This window comes from Enhydra lutris, unplaced genomic scaffold, assembly GCF_002288905.1.
Source record: "Enhydra lutris kenyoni isolate GAN:26980312 unplaced genomic scaffold, ASM228890v2 scaffoldscaffold67, whole genome shotgun sequence".
Taxonomy (NCBI): Eukaryota; Metazoa; Chordata; class Mammalia; order Carnivora; family Mustelidae; genus Enhydra; species Enhydra lutris.
The window spans coordinates 985,280-1,012,655 of NW_019154151.1; the positions used below are offsets into that span (position 1 = coordinate 985,280).

At 34.7% G+C, this 27,376-nt stretch overlaps 1 protein-coding gene across 1 annotated transcript in view; it reads left to right on the forward strand.

Annotated features, from left to right (window-relative positions):
• Positions 1 to 9,070: 9,070 nt before the first annotated feature.
• LOC111159209 (protocadherin 11 X-linked) overlaps positions 9,071 to 27,376 on the forward strand; it is a 583,780-nt gene continuing 565,474 nt past the window's right edge. Inside the window, 1 exon segment of the mRNA XM_022521651.1 lies at positions 9,071 to 9,610. Within this exon segment, the coding sequence (XP_022377359.1) occupies positions 9,071 to 9,610 (540 nt within the window).

Consider the following 27,376-nt stretch of genomic DNA (forward strand, 5'->3'; position numbering starts at 1 on the left):
ATAGTTAAGAGTCTCTTATGGATTGCCTCCCTTTCTGTTTTTATCTTATTTTATTTTTCATTTTCTTCCCCTATGTTCTTCTGTTTTGTTTCTTAAGTTCTACATGTAAGTGAAATCATAATGTCTTTCTCAAGCTGACTTATTTCTATTAGAATAATACACTCTAGTTCCATCCATGTCATTGCAAATGCAAGATTTCATTCTTTTTGATAACTGAGTAATATTCAATTGTATATATATACCACCTCTTCTTTATCCATTCATCAGTCAATAGACATTTGGGCTCTTTCCATAATTTGGCTATTGTCAATGGTACTGTTATAAACATCAGGTGACTGTGCATTGTAGGGTCATTCTATTTTTAACATTTTGAAAAACCTCCATACTGTTCTCCAGAATGGCTCCACCAGTTTGTATTCCTACCAAAACTGCAAAAGCGTTTCCTTTTTCCTGAACCCTTGTGAACACCCATTATTTCATGAGTTGTTAATTTTGGCCATTCTGACTTGTGGTGTCTCATTGTGGTTTTGATTTGTATTTCCCTGATGATGAATGATGTTGAGCACATTTTCATGTGTCTGTTAGCCATCTGGATATCTTCTTTGGAAAATTGTCTATTCATGTCTTCTACCCATATCGTAACTGGATTATTTGGGTTTTGGGTATCAGTTTGTAGATATGAAAACCCATTTTAATATGATCTACTTTCTTTTTTATACTATTTTTAAAAGATTTTATTTATTTATTTGACAGAGAGAGAGAGATCACAAGTAGGCAGAGAGAGAGGGGAAAGCAGGCTGCCCGCTGAGCAGAGAGCCCAATGCGGGGCTTGATCCTAGGACCCTGAGACCATAACCTGAGCCGAAGGCAGAGACTTAACCCACGGAGCCACCAAGGTGCCCCAGTATCATCTACTTTTAATTTATAGATATAAATTCTCAAAGTTGGAATGTCCTCTAGTCCAGCTCTCCCACTGAATGATTTGTATGTCATCTACCTAATCATACATATGTAGACATAAACTGGTTATCTAGCTTCTTACTATTTCCTGAAAATTGTTTTTTCCCCCAGATTGTTTATTTTTTAATTTTTTAAAATTTTTTATTTTTTCAGTGTAACAGTATTCATTATTTTTGCACCACACCCAGTGCTCCATGCAATCCGTGCCCTCTACAATACAACCAACCTGGATCCCCCAACATCCCACCCCCCCCCCTTCAAAACCCTCAGATTGTTTTTCAGAGTCCATAGTCTCTCACGGTTCACTTCCCCTTCCAATTTCCCTCAACTCCCTTCTCTCCATCTCCCCTTGTCCTCTATGCTATTTGTTATGCTCCACAAATAAGTGAAACCATATGATAATTGACTCTCTCTGCTTGACTTATTTCACTCAGCATAATCTCTTCCAGTCCCGTCCATGTTGCTACAAAAGTTGGGTATTCATCCTTTCTGATGGAGGCATAATACTCCATAGTGTATATGGACCACATCTTCCTTATCCATTCGTCCGTTGAAGGGCATCTAGGTTCTTTCCACAGTTTGGCGACCGTGGCCATTGCCGCTATGAACATTGGGGTACAGATGGCCCTTCTTTTCACTACGTCTGTATCTTTGGGGTAAATACCCAGTAGTGCAATGGCAGAGTCATAGGGAAGCTCTATTTTTAATTTCTAGAGGAATCTCCACACTGTTCTCCAAAGAGGCTGTATCAAGAGCATTCCCACCAACAGTGTAAGAGGGTTCCCCTTTCTCCACATCCCCTCCAACACATGTTGTTTCCTGTCTTGCTAATTTTGGCCATTCTAACTGGTGTAAGGTGGTATCTCAGTGTGGTTTTAATTTGAATCTCCCTGATGGCTAGTGATGATGAACATTTTTTCATGTGTCTGATAGCCATTTGTATGTCTTCATTGGAGAAGTTTTGTGTGTGTTGTTGTGTGTGTCTGTTCATATCTTCTGCCCATTTTTTGATATGATTATCTGTTTTGTGTGTGTTGAGTTTCAGGAGTACTTTATAGATCCTGGATATCAAACTATTGTCTGTACTGTCATTTGCAAATATCTTCTCCCATTCCGTGGGTTGCCTCTTTGTTTTATTGACTATTTCCTTTGCTGTGCAGAAGCTTTTGATCTTGATGAAGTCCCAAAAGTTCTTCTTCACTTTTGTTTCCTTTGCCTTTGGAGACATATCTGGAAAGAAGTTGCTGTGGCTGATATCGAAGAGGTTACTGCCTATGTTCTCCTCTAGGATTCTGATGGATTCCTGTCTCACATTGAGGTCTTTTATCCATTTGAGTTTAACTTTGTGTATGGTGTAAGAGAATGGTCAAGTTTCATTCTTCTGCATATAGCTGTCCAGTTTTCCCAGCACCATTTATTGAAGTGACTCTCTTTTTTTTTTTTAAAGATTTTGTTTATTTGACAGAGAGAGATCACAAGTGGGCAGAGAGGCAGGCAGAGAGAGAGAGAGAGAAGAGGAAGCAGGCTCCCCGCAGAGCAGAGAGCCCCATGTGGGACTCGATCCCAGGACCTTGAGATCATGACCCGAGCCGAAGGCAGAGGCTTAAGCACTGAGCCACCCAGGTGCCCCGAAGAGACTCTCTTTTTTCCACTGTATATATTTTCCTGTTTTGTCAAAGATTAATTGACCATAGAGTTGAGGGTCCATATCTGGGCTCTCTACTCTGTTCCACTGGTCTATGTGTCTGTTTTTATGCCAGTACCATGCTGTCTTGGTGATCACGGTTTCATAGTAAAGCTTGAAATCAGGTAACGTGATGCCCCCAGTTTTATTTTTGTTTTTCAACATTTCCTTAGTGATTCGGGGTCTCTTCTGATTCCATATAAATTTTTGGATTATTTGCTCCAGCTCTTTGAAGAATACCAGTGGAATTTTGATCAGAATGGCATTAAAAGTATAGATTGCTCTAGGCAGTATAGACATTTTAACAATGTTTATTCTTCCGATCCAAGAGCATGGAATGGTCTTCCATCTTTTTGTGTCTTCTTCCATATCTTCCATGAGTGTTCTGTAGTTCCTCGAGTACAGTTCCTTTACCTCTTTGGTTAGGTTTATTCCCAGGTATCTTATGGTTCTTGGTGCTATAGTAAATTGAATCGATTCTCTAATTTCCCTTTCTGTATTTTCATTGTTAGTGTATAAGAAAGCCACTGATTTCTGGACATTGACTTTGTATCCTGCCACGTTACTGAATTGCTGTATGAGTTCTAGTAGTTTGGGGGTGGAGTCTTTTGGGTTTTCCATATAAAGAATGATGTCATCTGTGAAGAGAGAGAGGTTGACTTCTTCATTGCCAATTTGGATATCTTTAATTTCTCTTTGTTGTCTGATTGCTGTTGCTAGGACTTCTAATACTATGTTGAACAAGAGTGGCGAGAGTGGGCATCCTTGTTGTGTTCCTGATCTCAACGGGAAGGCTGCAAGCTTTTTCCCATTGAGGAGGATATTTGCTGCGGGTCTTTCATAGATAGATTTTATGAAGTTCAGGAATGTTCCCTCTATCCCTATGCTTTGAAGTGTTTTAATCAGGAAAGGATGCTGGTTTTAGTCAAATGCTTTTTCTGCATCAATTGAGAGGACCATGTGTTTCGTCTCTCTTCTCTTATTGATTTGTTCTATCACATTGATTGATTTACAAATGTTGAACCATCCCTGTAGCCCAGCAATGAATCCCACCTGGTCATGGTGGATAATCTTTTTAATGTGCTGTTGGATCCTGTTTGGTAGGATCTTGTTGATTATCTTAGCATCCATATTCATCAGTGATATTGGTCTGAAATTCTCCTTTCTGGTAGGGTCTTTGCCTTGTTTGGGGATCAGGGTAATGCTGGCTTCATAGAAAGAGTCTGGAAGTTTCCTTCTGCTTCAATTTTTGAAACAGCTTCAGGAGAATAAGTGTTATTTCTTCTTTGAAAGTTTGGTAGAATTCCCCAGGGAATCCATCAGGTCCTGGGCTCTTGTTTTTTGGGAGGTTTTTGATCACTGCTTCAATCTCTTTACTAGATATTGGTCTATTCAGGTTGTCAATTTCTTCCTGGTTCAATTTTGGGAGTTTATAGTTTTCCAGGAATGCATCCATTTCATCTAGGTTGCTTAGCTTATTGGCATATAACTGTTGATAATAACTTCTGATGATTGTTTCTACTTCCTTGGTGTTAGTTGTGATCTCTCTCTTTTTATTCATAATTTTATGAATTTGGGCTCTCTTTTCTTTTGGATTAGTGTGGCCAGTGGTTTATCGATCTTATTGATTCTTTCAAAAAACCAGCTTCTAGTTTCATTGATATATTCTACTGTATCTCTGGTTTCTACCTCATTGATCTCAGCTCTAATCTTGATGATTTCCCTTCTTATGTGTGTAGTTGGTTTGATTTGTTGTTGATTCGCCAGTTCTTTAAGGTGTAGAGACAGCTGCTGTGTTCTGGGTTTTTCAATTTTTTTGAGGGAGGCTTGGATGGCTATGTATTTCCCCCTTAGGACCACCTTTGCTGTATCCCATAGGTTTTGGACCAAAGTGTCTTCATTCTCATTAGTTTCCATGAATTGTTTCAGTTCTTCTTTGATCTCCTGGTTGACCAAGCATTCTTAAGCAAGGTGGTCTTTAGCTTCCAGGTGTTTGAGTTCCTTCTGAACTTTTCCTTGTGATTGAGCTCCAGTTTCAAAGCATTGTGATCTGAGAATATGCAGGGAATAATCTCAGTCTTTTGGTTTCGGTTGAGTCCTGATTTGTGACCCAGAACGTGGTCTATTCTGGAGAAGGTTCCATGTTCATGTGAGAAGAATGAGTAATCTGTTCTCTTAGGGTGGAATGTTCTGTATATATCTATGAGGTCCATCTGGTCCAGTGTGTTATTCAATGCTCTTGTTTCTTTATTGATTTTCTGCTTCGATGATCTATTTCTGAGAGAGGCGTGTTAAGATCTCCTACTATTAATGTATTCATATCAATATGACTCTTTATCTTGATTAACAGTTTTCTTATGTAATTGGCTGCTCCCATATTGGGGGCATAGATATTTACAATTGTTAGATCATCTTGGTGGATAGTCCCTTTGAGAATGATGTAGTGTCCTTCTGTATCTCTGACTACAGTCTTTAGTTTAAAATCTAGTTTATCTGATATGAGAATCGCTACCCCAGCCTTCTTTTGAGGCCCATTGTCATGAAAGATGCTTCTCCATCCCTTCACTTTCAGTCTGGGTGTATCTTTAGGTTCAAAATGGGTCTCTTGTAGGCAACATATGGATGGGTCCTGTCGTTTTATCCAATCTGCAACCCTGTGTCATTTTATGGGCGCATTTAGGCCATTCACATTGAGAGTGATTATTGATAGATACGTTTTTATTGACATCATGTTACCTTTGAAGTCTTTCTTTCTGTAGATTGTCTTTATATTTCTGTTCAATGCTATTATTAAGATTTTTCTTCTTTTATAGTAGCCCCTTTAATATTTTCTGCAGTGTCGGCTTTGTGGTTGCATAGTCTTTTAAGCCTTGCCGGTCTTGGAAACTCTTTATCTCTCCATCCATTTTGAATGTCAGTCTTGCTGGATAAAGTATTCTTGGCTGCATGTTCTTCTTATTTCGTGCCCTGAATATATCTTGCCAGCCCTTTCTGGCTTGCCAGGTCTCTGTGGACAGGTCTGACTTTATTCTGATGGGCTTTCCTCTGTAAGTAAGGAGCCTCTTTGTCCTAGCGGCTTTCAAGAGATTATATCTACAATTATGATTCCTCAATTTGACTATCAGGTGCCTTGATGTTTTTCTTGAATCTATAATCTTGGGTGGAGACCGTTCGGCCTCTAGTACATGAACGCTGGTTCCATTTGCGAGATTGGGAAAATTTTCATGAAGAACTTGTTCCAGTATGTCTTCTAAACTTCTTCCTTTCTCCTCCCCTTCAGGGATTCCAATAATTCTGGCGTTGGAACGTTTCATGGCATCATTTATTTCCCTGATTCTGTTTTCGTGGCTTCTAAGCTGTTTGTTCCAGGCTTCCTCCTGATCCTTTCTCTCTGTTTGTTTGTCCTCCAGATCACTAATTCTATCTTCTGTCTCAGTTACCCTAGCTTCGAGAGAATTTAGATTAGATTGGAACTAAGAGCTTTGTGAACCTCTTCCCTGGTAGCTTTCAGCTCAGCCCTAACATTGTGAACATCTTCCCTGGTCACTTTCAGTTTGGCCCTAATCAATTCCATTTGGTCATCCATGGCTTTCTCCAACCTAGCTATTGCCTGGATAATTGTTAGCCAGAATTCTCTTTCTGACATATTGTCTATGTTGATAGCTGTTAGCTCTGTTGCAGAAGGCCCATCATCTGTATTTTTCTTCTGTTGGGTATTCCTCCTTGTAGTCATTTTGGTGAGAGATGACTGAACGGATGTAGCTGGATTTATCGACCATGGTGCAGTCAAGGTGCACCCTGGAACGCTTCTGAGCAATCAGGATTCCCCACCCAAACGAGAGAAAAAAGAAAAGAAAAAGAAAAAAAGAGAGAGAGGGAAAGACAGGAAAAAAAGGGAAGATAAAAGAGAAGGTTCAGCCCAAATTGGCCCCAAGGTAAGATTTAGGAAGTATACAAACAAAAACAGACAAACAAAAAGACTGATAAAAGTATATGACAAGAGAGAAAAAAAATAAATATATATATATATATATAGGCAAATGAAGGATGAACCTCGTCAGAAAGAACCCCAAGTATAAGATTTATATACTATCAGGACAAACAGAAAAACACAGAAACACTGGTGGAAGAAAAAGATGGGAGAGTGGTAATAACTTCTCAGTGTGGGTGAGGAAGGTTGTTTTGATTCTTCCTGGATGTATCTTGATACCTTTGTTAAAGGACTCAACTTTCCTAAGATAAAGGGGGGTTAAAAATTGGTTTACCTATATGGGTAGCATTGATTGGGGAAAGGGGATTACCTTGAAATTTAACTTTTATTAGAAAATAAAAATAAAAAAGGAATAAACTGGAGTAAACTAAACTAAAATTAAAAAAAATAAAATAGAAATCAAAAGAAAAACACAGGTGCATGTATCAAAAAGTTCAGGTTTGAAGATTATTATGGAGTTTGATGTACTGGATATCTCACTGTGATGGTAAATATGTTAAAAAATTATGTATATAAAAAAAATGAACCAGAATAGTGGAAAGGAATTAAAAATAAAAGTTGTCCTATGAAGTAGTGGTGGTTGTTCTCTTGTCTTTTTTTTTTTTTTTCTTTCCTGGTTGGTTTTCTGGGGGAGGGGCCTGCCACGTGGGTTTTCAGTCAATGATGTTCCCTGAGTTAAGTCCTCCTGCCCCCCTCAAGGGGGTGGGCTCTGAGGAAACTGGTTTTTTCAGACTTTTGTTCTCTGGAGGTTTTTATGTTTGTTCACTTTTTTTTTTCCTTGCCTTGACCGCTTTTGATGGTTTTTGTAGGTTTAGAGGAAAGCAAACTGCACCCTGACCTCCCTCTGAGAGAGAAGCCTCAGTCTGGCTGCAGAGCCCAAATAAATTCCCCCTTGGCCGCTGGCAGAGCAGGTTCCGAGTCGCGGTCCCTGGGGACGCAGGATCTTCTGTTTGTACCCAAAATCATGGCAGTGGCGGCTGTCTGGGCAGCTCCAGGCTGCCAGAGAGGTTCCAAGCAGTGTTCGCAAGCTGAGATTTTCCATCTGGCCTGGGATGGGAGTGCCCGGTTTTTCTGGGTCTAAGAGGGCCGGGCTTGCACGCACCTCTCTCAAGGGAGTGTGTGGGGCACGCGGGTGCGCCTCAGGCTCTCATGGAATGGCGTGGGTCTAAGAGTGCGGGGGGGGGGCGTCTCAGGCTCTGTAGCACCTGCCCTCTTGCTCTGGAGCCTCTGCCTTCTGGCAAGGTTCCCAGCCCCTCATAGGAGCTGGACCCCATGCAATCTCGGGTGCGCTGGCGGCTCAGGACCAAGACCTGGTTTCTCCGCTGCACTCTCTCTGGCTCACCGCCAGGGGAGGCCATCCTGGGTCTGGGGACTTAAGCCCCTGTCCCTATTGCCCTGATTCCAACAATCTCCCCCCCGTGATCCTTTGCTCTCTTTGAGTGCTTTCAACCAGACTCCAAGTTAATGCTGGTCCCCGGACACAGGGCACTCTCGGATTGGGGTATTACTTTCCAGTCGGTTGCCTCTGGTGGCTCTCTCCCCCTTTTGTTTATCTTCTGATATCAGTCCGAAGTTCCCACTCTGCTTTACCTGCCCACTGGCGTCTTCTGCCCCTGTAGAAATCCAGACGTGTATAATTCTGGTCTCAGGCTATTTTCATGGGTGATTGGAATTCTTTGGTAGGTAATCAGCTTACTTTAGGGTACAGGTTGAAAAGGCGCCTCCTCCTACTTCCCCGCCATCTTGTCTCTTACTCCCCCAGATTGTTTTAATTCAGTTATTTATGTTGATCTGAAAATAGCCTCCCTGTAATTTATGTATCCTTATTCCTCTCATCCAAAGAAAGAAAACTTTAGTCTTCTTTTCACATGGTATTCTTTCTCACATTTAGGCATGTGTCACATCAGCCCCTTCCTTGCTCAAAGGAGTTTCCTTCTTTAATGCAAGAACACACTGAACACAAGAACTATTGTATAAATCATTGCCAATGTATTCTATTATTACCAATAGAAGAATTACATTTGAAAGCCGTAATAATGAGTAATGATTATATTTTTTGATTAGTAACAAATATACCTTACTTGAATTAAGTGTTTTTAATTATTTTTATTAACTTTATCTATCTTGGTATGTTATGTCTTTTATATATTTTATCAATGGTGACCACTTTTACAAATTCTGAGTCTTTTAATTACTGTAGGTATGTTGTATAATATATTTTTATCTTAATGAAAAAATGCATATTATTTAAGATATCAATTTTGCTAATATTTTAATTTAATGATTTTAAAACTGAGCATTTAGTTAATATACATTTAATGGTTGGTTGGCTTTAATAATTTCTTCTTCTTTATCTTCCTCTATCTCTCTTTTTTTGTTTCTCTTTGACAGTTTTCTGTGGCTTGATACAGAGAACCATCACAATTGTTCCTGTTATGGACTTGTTGTCTGGGACCTATATATTTGCAGTCCTTTTAGCATGTGTTGTATTTCAGTCTGGCGCCCAGGAGAAAAACTACACTGTCCGAGAAGAAATGCCAGAAAACGTTCTGATAGGCGACTTGCTGAAAGACCTCAACTTGTCACTGGTTCAAGACAAGACCTTAACATCCCCTATGCAGTTTAAGCTAGTGTACAAGACTGGTGATGTGCCTCTGATTCGAATTGAAGAAGGTACTGGTGAGATCTTTACTGCTGGAATTCGCATTGATCGTGAGAAATTGTGTTCTGGTATTGTGGTGGAAACCCATTGCTTTTATGAAGTGGAAGTTGCCGTTTTGCCGGATGAAATATTTAGACTGGTTAAGATACGTTTTCTGATAGAAGACATAAATGATAATGCACCATTATTCCCAGCAACAGTTATCAACATATCAATTCCAGAGAACTCGGCTATAAACTCTCGATATGCTCTCCCGGCAGCCATTGATCCTGACATAGGAATAAACGGAGTTCAAAACTACCAGTTAATTAAGGTACGTTTTAAAAACACTTTGTTCAAGATAATTCATTTTTAAAAGGCCAAAAAAAAAAAAGGATCTTTGCATACTTCAAATTTTAAGCAAGCCATCACCCTATTTTTTTTTAATGTTTAAGCATAATGGGGCAGACTCATCAATGCAATTTTTGTGATTTATGAAGCTTATGAATTTTTATTTTATTTATACTTATTTTCAAGAATTTGCTTATGTTTCCCTTAACAATCTATTATAGGGGTCAAATAAGAAGCTCAGCCCTTCTACTTACAATAAATAACCCACCCAATACCTCACTTTTAATTTGTCTAGTCATGACTCTACCACAAGGTGGACATAAACAAACAAATTTAAACATTAAGAACGAATACACAAATTTATCAGATTTACTCAGTGATCATTATAGATAGGAAGTTTTCTCTTGCCATTTGAAAAAAGTACCAAAGAAATTTATTTGAGTGGTGGATAGAACATTTTTATTACTAATGTTTCTACACATATATAGAATAATTAATATTTTTCATAGTGATTTCAATTCAAGGCAATATCTTTAAGCATCTCTTGAGTCACTAGAATGAGATTTAATTTTAGTTAATGTGTTATTAATGTTAAATATTTTCATTTTGTTCTAATTCTTTGAAGACACAGAACACCAATTTGCTATAAAGGGTATGTAAGACCTTTAGCCAAAAAATTTCAGTTTATCTGAAGAATCTGTTTTGGTCTGATTTGGGTCTTGGGATAGAGATGGCAGAAGGAAGAATAGGTGGAATAATTTTATTTGAAATATGTGCAGAGGCATCTTGTTTATCAAGTGAATGGATAATTCCTTTTAATCACCTATATAATATATAGGATAGTAGGAATTCAGATTTGGATATATGAAATAATTCAATACACTTGAATGACCTTGGAGAATGTGTGAATGAACAAATATTCAGACTTAATATAGATTGATTAAGGATTTTTGAAGTTCTATAAACATTTCCTGACTATTCACTACCAGATTATTATGATGAACCTAATGGCCAATGTTACAAAATATTCTAAGAACACATAAATATTTTGATGTGTATAATCTGAAGGTTTTAGCCTGGAAGATGTATAATATTGGAAAACTACTCAGCTGATGTTGTTATGTTGTAAAGACATACTTAGTTATAAATACATTCAGGAATAGAAGGTTATGTATTTCTTGAGCAAATTCAAGCAAAATGCACACTAGTGTGTGACTATAAGAAATAAAAACAGAAAGAGAAGGGATAGACAATTTATAAATGAGGATTTTTTAGGTAATATCCCTACAATGGTATCTTCTTATTTGATGAAATGGGAAAATATCCAGAATTCAGATATATATGGATCACAATTTTGTGCTTACTGTTGACTAGATATGTCACCTCCAGCTTAATTTTTCTGAATTTCAGTTTCTTCAATCATAATATGAGGATGTTGATATATATGTCACAAAGGCAGAATTAGGAGAATAAGCACCAAGTAGAAAGTAGGTAGACCTGCTGATGCTATTTAGAGATGCTTCAAAACATTTAACTATTTTTTTAGATATGTGAGATTTATCACTTTAAATTGTAAATTGTATAGCAGAGTATATACTATCTCTAAAACAACACTGTCCAATGTAACTTTCTGCAATGACATAAATTCTATAATCTGTAAATAACCAATATGGTAGCTATTGGCTATATGTGGTTCTTGAGTACATAAGATGGGGTTAGTGCTATCAAGTAACTGAATTTTTAATTTTATTTAATCTTAATTTTAATCACCACAAGTGGTTAGTGGCTATCATATTAGCTAGCAGAGTCAAAACAAAGAAAAAGTTTATTTGTAATCTAAAAAATAACAGATGAAATCAAAATGGGATGTTACCAAATTTAAATCTATATTTAAAAATCAATCAATCAATCTGTATTTAAAAATAAGTACAGTGTCTCTACCAACCATCTATACAAATGTATTGTTTTGAAATATAGGTTTCTATTATTCCAAAGAAATTATTTCTAAGAATAATTTTGTCATAGCTCCTTCAGGATAGCATAACAAATTTACATTTCTGGTTTGTATTGAAAGCTGCTTAAGAAATTTAAATAAAACAAGTAAACCTATTGACATAATTTTAGCTTTGTTAAAATCTGTTTTCATTTTAGTTTCTTTGAAATATTATCACCAAATAATAAAAAGTTTACAAGCTCACTAGAGGTTATTATATGAGTCTTAGAGATAGACATGCTCTAAAATTTCATTGTTTTATAGTGTGTGATAAGACAAAAGTGAGCTACATGATCTACTTAAAGTATTGAAGCATTTGTATGGCTCCATGGACAAATAACTGTCCTGTTTGTTAAAAATAATGAGTATGACAAGAAATAATGAATATGGAACATAAAACATAGCCCCAGGCATGCAGAGGGTTATGACAGGGATGACATTAACTGAGTATACTTTGATTTACAGAAAGGTCTTGTCATGAAAGTAGTATCTATGCTGAATGGATGGGAAAATTAAGTTAAAAAAAAATAAAAGAAACCTGTTACGATTTATCCATAAACTTTAATAAATGTTACAAGTAGGCCAACCATAATAATAACCTCTGTCCTGCAGAATAGGATGAAAATTTAATTAATATTAATTTGTTCTATTTTGTTGAATAGAGAAGACTAGCAAAATCACAGTTTATTCTAACTAGGGAGATATAAAATGTAAAATATGTAATATTTTGTAATATGTAATATGTATGTAATTACATATGTAATATGTAATATATGTAAAATTCAGATAGCAAAGAAAAAGAAGGGAGAGATAAAGGGATAAATTTTAGGGAAAAATAGGTCAATTTACACATGAAGGGATCTTGTGACTGACAATTCTATATTAGTTAACTGAAAATAAAGGCAGTGGTGGAAAAGATGTATTAAATGTATCAAAAATGTATATAATTGGGGGCGCCTGGGTGGCCCAGTGGGTTAAGCCTCTGCTTTTGGATCAGGTCATGATCCCAGGGTCCTGGGGTTAAGCCCCGCATCAGGCTCTCATCTTAGCAGGGAGCCTGCTTCCCCCTCTCTCTGCCTGTTGCTCTCCCTCCTTGTGATCTCTCTGTCAAATAAATAAACAAAATATTTTAAAAATGTATATGATATTAGGTAACATAAAACTTAGAATATTTATCTTCAAAATTTAACATATAAATATTTAACTTAATTTTGCTTTTTTGTGATATTACATATGTTTTGTCATAAACAAGGAAAGCATTACTATTCCATATTTTGAATACTTTGAAAATGCATTTCAGAGTAATAATGTATTTTGCTTATGATCATAAGACTAGTAAGCAATAAAGTTAAGGACAAGAATAAGGTCTTCTGACTCTTAGATTTAATTGACAAATAGATAGATAGGAAACCTTGAGGATGGGGATCACAACAAGTTCATGGTGTAAGAGGAAGGAAGAAGAAAATAATAGGCAAAGAAGAAAAAGGAGAAAGTGAGAAATGAAAGAATAAAGTGATTACTGAATGATTCTGCTTAGTACAAAGAAGATTATGTTAAAACTTATCTATGTGACCTTGGCAAGGTTAATTTTCACCTTTTAAGATATTAAGATTTTTTTTTTTTTTTTTTGAGAGAGAAAAGAGAAAGAGAGCGCCAGTGCACAAACAGGTTGGGGGAGGGGAAGGGGCAGAAGGAGAGGGAGAGAGAATCTTAAGCAGGCTCCGTGCTTGGCATGGAGTCCACATGGGGCTCCATCTCATGACCCTGAGATCACAATCTGAACATAGTTTAAGAGTTAAATGTTTAATCAACTGAGCCACCCAGGTGCTGCAAGATTAGGATACTTTCTAAAGAAATAAAAGATTCATTGAAAGTTTCCAATTTTGGTAGCCACCTAAAAAAATACCTAGAAGCAAAATCTTCACTTTTCCCCATGTTTCAAGTAAAGTAATGCTACAATGAGAATTCCTCAGGATATTTTTATATAATTTTCCTTAATTTGAACTAACTATGCTTACATAAGCTCCTCAAATAAGTGAAACCATATGATAATTGACTCTCTCTGCTTGACTTATTTCACTCAACATAATCTCTTCCAGTTCCATCCGTGTTGATCCAAAAGTTGGATATTCATCCTTTCTGATGGAGGCATAATACTCCATTGTATATATGGACCATATCTTCTTTATCCATTAGTCCGTTGAACTACCTATGCTAAATATTTATAATTATATCTATCTATCTATACATACAAATGCATATATACATATATATCCCATTTTTGATACACACATACACACACATATATACATATGTTATATATTTATATATTATATATATGATATATATAAGTAAATATATATTATTTATATATAATATATATTATATTTATATATGTATATATTATATATTTATAAATATATTTTGTAGATATATAATATCTATATAATATATGATAATTATATATTAATAATGTATAATTATGTATTTTGCATATAAACCATATTCATATATTTATTAATATAAATATATGGTATATGATATATATGTGTAATATATTATATATTAATATAATTTCAAATATGTATTTAAAATTATATTTATATCATATATCATATAATATATGATAATTATATATAAATAATTAATAAGTATATTGTCTACAATAAAATATTATTATAGATATTTTATATAATATATATAATATTTATAATATATTACAAATGCATTACTTTAGTAAGTGTTACTAAGTAATATATTATAAAATATTTTGTTATATATTATATATGGTATATACAGATATATAAACATCTGAATCTAATTATGCAATTAGCAGTTGAGCCCTTGCAGTATTTGGAGCTGTTGGTCAGGAGTAGGATATTATAGTATCTCTCTAACTTTCATCTTGTTATTATGATCCCTGCTATTTATAAAGCTTTTTTTCATATTCTTAGTCTTGTTAAGAGGGAAGCCAATATTTTCACAAATAGAAATAAACTTCAAATACCCATTATGATTCAGGATATGGATATAAACCACAAAGACCTACTTCTTCTGATGTTTGGAACTGAGGGTAAACTAGTTTGCCTAGTAATATTACATATGTCTTCATTTTCTTCTTCAGATTTCTATCTTCCTTCACATAGGTCAGTAATATTTCTATGCTAGTCCAGTGACATGTGTTGATTGGTTTCCTTGAAGCAAGCATGACAATGTTTCAAAGGCTTGCAGTTTCTACTGACACATCATGAAGATCAAGCTTTTCTCAGATTAGTAATCCTGCTTGAAACCCTCACCAATTTTGCCCATTCCATAAAGCATCTTTGTCCTTTCAACCAATCATAAAATAAAAAAGAAAATTTAATCTTGGGCAGAGTCTTTTCACATAATCAAGATTTGGGGACTTATTTCTATTTTATTTAAAACCAGATATAAATATTTGGTCTTTATGTTTAAAGTTAAATGAGAATTCTCTATCTTTCCTCTCGATCAAGAGTTTGGACTTATGCAGCTAAGGTCAGAGTGAGATTTGTTTTGAAGTCTGGGATTAGAAAATCCAAATTGCTAAAATTTCATTTACAATTAGATTTAGTAATTTTGAATTAAAGTTCCAAGAATGAGGCATCCAATAATATATCCTGAGGGCAAAAAGCAAACAAACTATTATTCTGAAGGAGCTCTTATTTCTTTATCTTATGTAATTATAGTTCAAAGTGGTGTGAAGTAAGTTATCAGGACCAATGAATACAGATTCACTAATGTTATTGCAGGCAGAACATGCAAACTGTTATATAACAATGTGTTCATCTCAGAAAGCATAGTTACTTCTAAGAGGATGAAAGCAGTTTGAATATAGTGATTTCCTAATTTTTCAATTATGAGATGAAATTTTAACTAGAAGTTTATCTTTTCAAAGCTAAAATAACTCAATTATATGTTCTCTGATTTATATAATGTTTATATTATACCATTTTTGGTCTGCCCTAAAGAGCAAAAGAGATGACAAATCAAATGCTAATGACTATTAAGTTCCTGAAAACTGAGGGTTATTATCAAAATGCAACTTCAGTAGGGAGAAATGAAAACAATAAATCTCATTTTTTTCATAAGTGGATCTTTATTAATGCTCAGCTCTTATTAAAATGAGAGTTTAGTGCTAATAGGATTGACATTTATTAAATATATTTTAATTTTTAAATTTAATTTTGACTCCAGTATAGTTAATATAGTGTTATATTAGTTCCAGGTATACAATATAGTGATTCAACAATTCAATACATCACTTAGTGCTCATCATGATAAGTGTCTTCATTAATCCCCACCACCTACTTTACCCATACCTCCACCCACATCCCCTCTGGTAACCATGAGTTTGTTCTCTATAGTTGAGTCTGTTTCTTGGTTTCTCTCTCTCACTCTATTTCTCTTCCTCATTTATTTTGTTTCTTAAATTGCACACATGACTGAAATCATAAGGTATTTGTTCTTCTTTGACATATTTCTCTTAGCATTATACTCTCTGGTTCCATCCATGTTGTTGCAGATGGCACAATTTCATCTTTTTATGGCTGAATAGTATTCCATTCTCTCTCTATATACCACTTCTTCTTTATCCATTCATCTCTCCAGGGACACTTGGGCTGCTTCCATAATTTGGCTATTGTAAGTAGTGCTGCTATAAGCATTGGGTTCATGTATGACTATAAATTGTGGGGTTTTGTTTGTTTGTTTGCTTGCTTGCTTGCTTGTTTATTTGTTTGCTTGCATTTTGGAGATAAATACGCAGTAGTGCGATTGCTGTATTATAGGGTAGATCTATTTTTAACTCTTTGAGGGAACTCCATACTGTTTTCCAGAGTGGCTCCACCAGTTTGCATTCCCACCAACAGTGCAAGGGAATTACTTTTTATCTACATCTTTGCTAACACTTGTTTCTCGTGCTTTGTTTTAGACATATTGATAAGTGTAAAGTGATATCTCATTGTAGTTTCGATTTGCATCGAAGATGTCGAACATCTTTTCATGTGTCTGTTGGCCATCTATGTGCCTTCTTCGGAGAAATGTCTGTTTTTATATTTTGCCAATTTTTTATTTGGATTATTTGCTTTTGGTGTTGAGTTTTTATAAATTCTTTGTATATTTTGGATACTAATACTTTATTGGACATATCATTTACAAAATATCTTCTCCCCTTGTGTAGGCTGCCTTTTAGTTTTGTTGATTGTTTACTCTGCTGTGAGGAAAATTTTTACTTTGATGTAGTCCCAATAGTTAATTTGTTGTTCTTCTTTCCCCTTGCCTCAGGAGATATATCTAGAAAAATATTGCTACAGCTGATGTCGGAGACAATACTGCCTATGCTTTCTTTAAGGATTTTTATGTTTTCAGTGTTCACATTTAGGTCTATAATCAATTTTGGATTGATTTCTGTGTATGATGTAAGAAAATTGTCCAGTTTCATTCTTTTGCATGTAGCTGACCAGTATTCCCAACACCATTTGTTAAAGAGATTATGTTTTTGGGGTGCTTGGGTGGCTCAGTGGGTTAGGCCTCTGCCTTCACCTTGGGTCGTGGTCCCGGGGTTCTGGGATTGAGCCCAACATCGGGCTCTCTGCTCAGCGGGGATCCTGCTTCCCCCTCTCTGCCTGACTCTCTGTCTACTTGTGATCTCTCTCTCTGTGTCAAATAAATAAATAAAACCTTTTAAAAAAAGAGATTGTGTTTTTTCCATTGGATATTATTTCCTGCTTTGTCAGTGATGAATTGAACATGTAATTGTGGGTTACTTCTGGGTTTTCTATCTTGTTTTTTGATCTATGTGTCTATTTTTGTGCAAGTACCAGACAGTTTTGATTACTACAGCTTTGAAGGATAACTTGGTCTGTAATTGTGATACCTACAGCTTTGTTTTTCCATTTAAGATTGTTTTAGCTATTTTGGCTCTTTTATGGTTCCAAAGACATTTTAGGATTGTTTGTTCTAGCTCTGTGAAAAAATGCTGTTGGTATTTTGATAGGGGTTGCATTATTTTTTTCTCATTTTATTTAAATTCCAGATAGTTCACCTACTGTGTAATATTAGTTTCAGATATAGAATTTAGTGATTGTACACAAACATAGAAAACCTGGTGCTCATCACAAGCGAACTCCTTAATCCCAATCACCTATTTAACCTATTTCCCCAATCTCTTTCCCTCTGGTAACCATCAGTTTGTTCTCTGTAGTTAGGGGTCTGTTTCTTGGTTATCCTCTTTTTTTTACTGTATATTACTTTGTCCTGTTTCTTAAATTCTGCATACAGACTGCATTGAATTTTTAGATTGCTGTGAATAGTATAGGCATTTCACCAATATTTGTTCTTCCAACCCACGATCAATTCCTTTGTGTTGTCTTAAATTCCTTTGATCAGTATTTTATAGTTTTCAGAGCACAGGTCATTCACCTCTTTGGTTAGTTTTATTCCTAGGTATCTTATTTTTGGTGCAAATGTAAATGGGAATGTTTTCTTAATTTCTCTCTGCTTCATTATTTGTGTATAGAAATAAAACAGATTTCTGGACATTGATTTTGTATCCTGTGACTATACCGAATTCATTCATCACTTATAGTACTTTTCCTGTGGTCTTGGGTTTTCTATATATAGTGTCATGTCATTGGCAAATAATGAAAGTTTCAATCCATCTTTACCAATTTTGATGCCTTTTACTTCTTTTAGTTGTCTGATAAATATGGCTAGGATTTCCAGTAATATGTTGAACAAAAGTGGTATGAATGCACTTTCTTATCTTGTTCCTGACCTTAGGGGGAAAGCTGTCAGTTTTTCCCCATTAATTACGATATTAACTGTGGGCTTTTCATATATGGCCTTTATTACATTGAAGTATATTTCCTCTAAAACTACTTTGTTGAAGATGTTTATCATGAACTGGTGTACTTTTTTGAATGTTTTCCTGTCTCTATTGAAATGATCATATGGTCCTTATCCTTTCTCTTATTGACATGATGTACTACATTGATTAATTTGCAAATATTGAATCACTCTTGCATCCTGGGAATAAATCTAACTTGACTGTGGTGAATCATTGTTTAATATATTGTTGGATTTGTTTTACTAGTATTTTGTTGAGGACTTTTACATTTTTCTTTATCAGATATATTAACCTGTACTTCTCTTTTTGTGTGGTTCCTTTATCTGTTTTTTTGTGTGTGTGTGTGTCAGGGTGATATTGGTTTCATAAAATGAATTTGGAAGTTTTTTTTTTTTTTTAGAATAGTTTGAGAAGAATAGGTATTTGTTTATTTATTTATTTTTGTTACATAAATTAACCCATTTATTAGAGGTAAACAATGTTTCAAATGATGGAGCTTCTACTGGTCTTTCAACTCAGTCTCTTCAACAAATTGTGTTGGGAAAACTGGACAATAAAATGCAGAAGGATGTCATTGGACACTTTCTTATGCCATACATGGGAATAATTTCAAAATGGATGAAAGACCTTAACATGAGACAGGAAATCATCAAAATCTTAGAGAAGACAGGCAGCAACCTCTTTGATCTTGGCCATAGAATCTTCCTACTAGACATGTCACCAGAGGCAAGGGAAACAAAAGCAAAAATGAACTATTTAGACTTCATCAAGTTTAAAAGCTTCTTCACAGGGAAGGAAACAATCAAGAAAACTAAAAGGCAGCCTACACAATGGGAGAAGACATTTACAAATGAGATATCTGATAGAAAGTTAGTATCCAAAATATGTAAAAAGTTATCAAACTCAGCATCCAAAAAACCAAATAATCTATTAAGAAAGGGGCAGAAGGCATGAATAGACACTTTTCAGAAGAAGACACCCAGGTGTATAAATGACACATGAAAATATGCTCAACATAACTCATCATCAGGGAAATTCAAATCAAAACCACAATGAGATATTACCTCACACTTATCATAATAGCTAAAGAAATAAGACAAGAATCAACAGTGGTTGGCAAGGATGTGGAGAAATGGTAACCCTCTTGCACTGTTGGTGGGAATGCAAATTGCTGCAGCCACTCTGGAGAACAGTTGGATGTTCCTTAAAAATTTAAAAATAGAACTACCTTATAATCCAGCAATTGCACTACTAGGTATTTAACCAAAGGACACAAAAATATATATTTGAGGAATACATGCACCTTGATTTTTATAGCAGCATTATCAACAATAGCCAAACTATGGAGAGAGCCCAAATGTCTACAGACTGATGAATGGATAAAGAAGATCTGGTATGTATATACACAATGGAATAATACTCGGCCATCAAAATATGAAATCTTGGGAGGCCTTGATGGCTCAGTCAGTTAAGTGACCTTTGGCTCAGGTCATGATCTTGGGATCCTAGGATTGAGCCCTGTGTTGGGCTCCCTGCTCAGCAGGGAATCTGCTTCTCCCTCTCTTGCTTGTTTTCTCTCTCTCTCTCAAATTAATAAATAAAATCTTACAAAAAGAAATATTGCCATTGGCAATGATGTGCATGAAACTAGAATGTAGTATGTTAAGTGAAACAAGTCAGTCAGTGAAATGCAAATAACCATATGGTCTCACTCATATGTAGAATTTAAGAGAGGAAACAGATGAATATATGGGAAAGGGAAATAGAAAATAAAAAGAGAGAGAGGAACAAACTATAAGAGATTTTTTTTTAAAAACATGTTTTAATTTAAATTCAATTAACTAATGTATAATGTATTACTGGTTTCAGATGTATGGGTCTGTGATTCATCAGTCTTATATAATACCCAGTGCTCATGACCTCACATACCCTCCTTAATGTCCATCACTTAGTTACCATGTCTCCATACCACCCTCCTCTTCAGAAATCCTCAGTTTGTTTCCTCTGATTAAGAGTCTCCTATGGTTTCTCTCCCTCTGTGGTTTCATCTTGTTTTATTTTTCCTCCCTTCCCCTATGACCTTCTGTTTTGTTTCTTAAATTCCACATATCAGTGAGATCATTTGATAATTGTCTTTCTCTGATTAACTTATTTTGCTTGGCACAATACCCTCTAGTTCCATCCACATCGTTGCAAATGACAATGTTTCATGTTTTTTGATGGCTGAGAAGTATTCCATTGTGTAACAATGAAATACTATATGCTATATATATAGCATATAGTATATGTAATATACTATATGTATAATATATATGTAAAGGAGATGTTATATATATATTACATCTCCTTTACACATTCATCTGCTGATGGACATCTGGGCTCTTTCCATACTTGGCTATTGTGGACATTGCTGCAATAAACATTGTGGTGCAGGTGCCCTTTTGTATCACTACATTTGTATCTTTGGGGTAAATATCCAGTAGTGCAATTTCTGGGTCTTAGGGTAGCTCTATTTTCAACTGTTTGAGGAACCTCCATTACTGTTTTTCTCAGTGGCTGCACCAGATTGTACTCCCAAGGGCAGCATAGGAGAGTTCCCCTTTCTCTGCATCCTAACCAAAATGTGTCATTTCCTGAATTGTTAATTTTAGCCATTCTGACTGGTATCTCATTGTGGTTTTGATTTGTATTTCCCTGATGCCAAGTGATGTAGAGCATTTTTTCATGTGCCTCTTGGCCATTTGTATGTCTTCTAAATGCAAGACAGGAATCCATCAAAGTCTTAGAGGAGAACACAGGAAGCAACCTCTTCAACCTCAGCCACAGCAACTTCTTGCTAGACGTGTCTCTGAAGGCAAGGGAAACAAAGGCACTTTGAACTATTGGAACTTCACCAAGATAGAAAGCTTTTGCACAACAGAGGAAACATTCAACTAAACCATAAGACAACTGACAGAATGGGAGAAGATATTTGTAAATGACATATCAGATAATGGGCTGGTATCCATATCCTTGAGACCTAATTTAATCAGGAATTTTAACTTATGGAGTATATTCTCATGAACATTTCTCATCCTCCTGCTTATTTTGAGTACAGAGGTCCATTGTTTCAAGCTTGTCCAGTGGAATGAAGTAAAATTCTGAGTAGTAGAAAGCTTTTCTACTGAATATTGTCTTAGTTGTAACAGTAACTGACTACTACTATCTTAGTCTAATTCCAGTCCTCTAAATTTAACATGTACTGAATCATTTCTGAGTGTACAAAGTCTCAAGAGTTAAAAAATATGTTTAAAAAATAGACAAAATGCCCAAAGAGCTGAATAACAGGCATTATAGGGGACATATTTTTACACTATTGATAGTAAGGAGGAAACATTATTTTCTAAAAATTTTATCTTGACTTGGTCATTCTTTTATTAACATGGGGTTATTTTCAGTCTCCATAGTTTCAGAATAATTACAATTTCCAAATCTACTTTTAGTGGATTTTCACTCAGTACCTTTATTCATTTATGATATTTTATTTTCAACTAGGTCTACAATTATGGCAGTAATGCATTTTGCCTTAATTTATCTGTAAAACATTTGTGAGACTGGAGCTAAAACCCTTGTAATGAAATAAATGGTAATTCCTATGCTAGAGGTGGTAATTACACAAGTTTTTCTATTATATTAGTTCTCAAACTTATCTATTCTCCAGTTCCTCTCCAATATAGTGAAGAGAATTAAAATTATTCTTTTAAAAAATGCAGGGCTATTACAAAAATGATGAAATAAGAAAAATAGATAAAATTTCCTGAGTGCTTTAAAGAAAGGTATTCCATAAACAATAGTTATTTTTTGTTCTATACTTTAAGATTAATTGTGGTCTTCCCCAATTTTTCTAAAATTATGATTGACCTTCTTTAAAAAGCTTACTTTATAATCTGAACTTGTTTTTCATACGTATTTTACATATGTAAATATGTATAGCATCAATTCTCCTTAATCAATGACATTGGCTTCACATTTATTTTTGGATCTAGTTTAATTTAAAACAAATTTCCATTTACCTTCTTTAGCTCATCTCTTGAATCAAATGGCTCTCTTTCTTCATCTGTCTGGGCCTCCTCCTGGCTCTCCATATGACTATTACATTGCTAATGTGATATTTCCTCATATATAGTTCAACCATCTGAAATTTCCTTGTTTACATTTCATTCATTTGCCATTAAAAAAATAAAATGTCCTGTCCTGTCTTTCTTTTCATGATGAAAATTTTCGGTTTTCTTATTTCTTTTCTTGTAAGTCAATCATGATTCTTCTTGCATTGACTTCTGTTGAAGAGATATGCAATAACAAATTTGAATTTTTATTTTTAATTATTATAAATTAAATAGGTTTTAAATATCATTTTTCAAACAGGATATTTGCTAGTACAAGCCATTCATGGATGTTAGTATGTTTTTCTAGTTTATGAGGGGGTCAAGATATTCCCTGAGTACAGGAGTTTGCTGAAAAGCATCCATTTAAAATAGAGTACCCAAAGAAAAGAAGACCTTTGCTGTTAGTAATGAAAATAATTAAATAAATGATTAACTGAAGAATAAATTGATTCCCTAAACAATTCAGGGATGCATAAATTAAAAAATAAAAACAATTTAATGGTTATATATAAATTAAGAAATGTAGAATTTTATAGATTGCTTTTATTTGAATATAGTGTTTATTTAAGTCACTGAATGATTATATAGATGAATATGATACTGCATATATCTATCAAAATATTAGAAAATACAATCATTATTGTTACAAACTGCCAAATATTCAATAATGTCATCATCATTATTAGTTAATTTATTCAAGTAAATTTAGGTATCATTCAATAAATATAAAATGAAGTCTATCTATGTTGATTGAATATACAAAAAGTTAAAAATTCTGATGCTGATTATTACATCTTCTACTTCATTTAGTGGTGTCACACTGCTTTTCCTCTGAGGATTTAAGTATTTAGCAGATTTTGCTTGTTTCAGTAGGCATTTAAACCTTTTTACTTTCCTGTGAAAAAAGTGATTCCTAATGGATCAGCTACTAAGAGACATACCATTTTCTTCACTTCTCAAATACATCACTATTCTAGATCCCAAACCCAGTGTAGAACTCTCTAAATTGAAAAAGTAGTGATGATCATTCTATCATTTTTAAGTATTTTTAGGAAAACCATTTTAATGCTATAGAAATGCTTTTTTTAAAAATTTTATTTATTTATTTGACAGACAGAGATCACAAGTAGGCGGAGAGGCAGGCAGAGCGAGAGAGGAGGAAGCAGGCTCCCTACTTGAGCAGAGAGCCCGATGCGGGGCTCGATCTCAGGACTCTGAGATCATGACCTGAGCTGAAGGCAGAGGCTTTAACCCACTGAGCCACCCAGGTGCCCCTAGAAATGCATTTTTTAACTAGAAGTATTTATGTACTGGGAAAAATGAAAATTTCCTCATTGGGGATAACATATATGCCACTTAATTGGAAAATTTTTGGCTGGATTGTACATATGCTGGCCTAGCATATCCATCTGCATGTTTTATGATTCTCACCATTTCTCTGAAGTCAATTTTTTTCCAGAAATCACACCATGAATTTTTAGGCATATTCAGGTGCCTGGAATTTTTCTTTAGACCTTCAAGCAATGCTTAAGTTCAAGTATCTAAATGATATGATGTATGGATTTATATAAAGCTAGAAATCTCATATAGGAAACCAGTTTACATGCAAAATAACTAGATTAATAAAACTGAGGTATTAATTAGTCTAATTCTTAGAAATCTGATTTATTATTATTTATCTAATAGATATGATTTCTAGAGCTATATTTGCTTAAACAGATATAATTATACTATGGCAATTTTAAATAATTTAGAGTAATATATAATTTTTCTCCACTTGCTTTTTGGTTGTCTTGTAAATAGTAATATCATTTCGACTATGTATGTTCTTTTATAATGTAAATTAGTAATGGTTTGAGGCAAGAAACAGACTCCTGTCTGAGATAATGTTCTACATATCACACAAAAGAGTGGCTGGCCTTATTTGGATATTGATGGCTGTAAAAATAACATTTTAACAAAAAACCTATTGATATTGTAGGACAACTGTGGACTTGATGAAGCAATTACTTGTATATGTATTTTTTTTCCATCTAAAGAAATCATGTCTTAGATTAGATAAAGGTGTAAATAAACATAAACTGTTACCTTGTATAACTTCAGTAGTTATTCCAAAGTATCTCCATGCTTCATTTGCCACGTAGTTCATTGACAATTTTTTCATCTGATGTGGCTCTTAAACTTTCTAAAACTTGTGATTGCTTAAATGGGTTAGTGATAGTTGATTCATTCATATTTGCAGTACATTGCCACAATGAATTATGGGCAATTCTTACTGACAACAGCTTTTGTGTGTTACTGTGATACTGGAAGATTTTTAATTTTTTTAATCACAAATAACTGAATGCATAACTCTGTGTTTTTACACATGTTTAGAAATTTCTGTTTCAAAAATTGCTGGATTTGCTTTCCTAGTTGCAATTATCAGTGTTACTTTAAAAGATAATTGCTTAAATCAAGAAACAGAATCTTAAGTGTAGAGAACAAGCTGATGGTTACCAGAGGGGACATAGGTCAGGGGATGGGTTAAATAGGAGATGGGGATTAAGGAATGCATTTGTGATGAGCACTGGGTGTTGTATGGAGGTTTTTGAATCGCTATATTGCACACCTGAAACTAATACTGCACAGTATGTTAACAACTGAAATTTAAATAAAAACTTAAAAAGATAACCACAGGGCACTTGGGTAGCTCAGTGGGTTGAGCGTCTGCCATCTGTTCAGATTATGATCTCAGGGTTCTGGAACAGAGCCCTGTATTGGGGTCCCTGCTCAATGGAGAGTCTGCTTCTCTCTCTGCCTCTCTCTTATGTTTTTGCTTGCTCTCTCTTTCTATCTCAAATTGCTTATATTAATGTTTGCTTAGCCAATATTTGTAGTTATTTTAAATGTTGCTTTCTTTAATGATTTCCACAAGGGCAGTTGGCAATTGGTTTGACCTGCAGAACTCAGATTCAATTTGTAGATTAAAGAAATAATTATCCTTGTGTGCCTGTCTGCAACTTTGTGTATATTTTTTACTGCTATTTTATCCTCCTATGGTTTTTCTATTTGTGTTGTATTAAATAAGTGTGACCACATAATTTACCCTCCAAATAAGGACAACTATGGGAGTGAAAAGGATCCCCCTTAGTAATTACACAGGGACAATTAAAATATATAGTGACAATTTATAAAAACCCAAAATAGCTAGACTAGTTCCTTCTTTGCCATTTTACATTTTCTCTTCTTCTTGAAGGTCTGGACTATTTTGAGCCACATTGTTTGCACAAAGTCAAGCCACGTTATCCATTTATTTTAGCTGAACAACTCTCATATTGAGTTAGCTCAACTGACAAAGATTAGTTTGTGAATAATTATTTGGCAGTCGACATGATAACATCAAATTTGTATAGGGTGAGTCCTTTTCTGAGCTGGCATTGTTCATCTAATGTAGTGTTTATTAAGGCTAAAAATGCAAGATAATGATATAGAAATATGTTAATTTCATTAAAATTATTTTATTTTGGACATAATATTTCCTTAATTATTATTCAAATATGTGACGATCATCTATCCATTGCTTCCGTGTACTGACACACAAAAATTAGGAGGGATTAGACATTTGGCTAAGGTTCTAAACAACAAAGGTTTTAAGAAGCTAAATGTGTTACCCAGTTTCTCCTTTTCTACAGTTTTCCCTAAATAGCTATTTATCTGGAGGTCACTTGAATAGAGCCTAAAAGGATGATGAGCTACAGAACATCTTGAGCATCTTTCAAAAAAAAAAAAAAAATTAGGTTGTAGATCAAGAGCCTTCAGTGGTTTCTGTACAAGAATTGTAACTGTGTAGAAATATTCTGCAAAAATACTTTTATCATTTTATATTTTCCTTCATTATACTGATTTAAGAATAATTTATACCATTAATACAGTATAAATTGTACTCTGTTGCTTCTCCATTCACTAACATTAAAAATTATGATGTCACCAATAATTAATTAATTGTTTTCCATCATATGTTTTGGCTTTCTTCATGGATTTGCCTGGATTTTTCACTCAGGATTTTGGAGACTGTGTGTGTGTGTGTGTGTGTGTGTGTGTGTGTGTGTATGTGTGTGTGTGTATTTGCATACATACACACACCCACATATATAAATATACACATACACATATAAATATATTTTAAAAGCATAAATAAATATGGGCACTTAGGTCAACATTAGAATACATAGCTATATATGTATGCGTACATCTTTATTTATCTAACAGGTATAGAAATAATGTATATCCTCACGCATCTTCTTTTTTAAAAACTTGTTAAAAAAAGATTTATTTATTTAGGAGAGAGAGAGGCAGAGAGAGAGAGCATAAGCAGGGTAAGGGGCAGAGGGAGAGAAATTCAAGCAGACTCCCTGCTGAATGGGGAACTATTCATGACTTATGCCCATTTCTTACTAGATTATTGGAGTTTTTTGGGGTGTTGAGTTTGATAAGTTCTTTTTTTTTCGTTTTTTTTAAATCATTTTTTAATTATTTATTTTCAGCATAACAGTATTCATTGTTTTTGTACCATACCCAGTGCTCCATGCAATCCGTGCCCTCTCTAATACCCACCACCTTGTTCCCCCAACCTCCCACCCTCCCACCTCTTCAAACCCTTCAGATTGTTTTTCAGAGTCCATAGTCTCTCATGGTTCACCTCCCCTTCCAATTTCCCCCAACTCCCTTCCCCTAACTCCCCATGTCCTCCATGCTATTTGT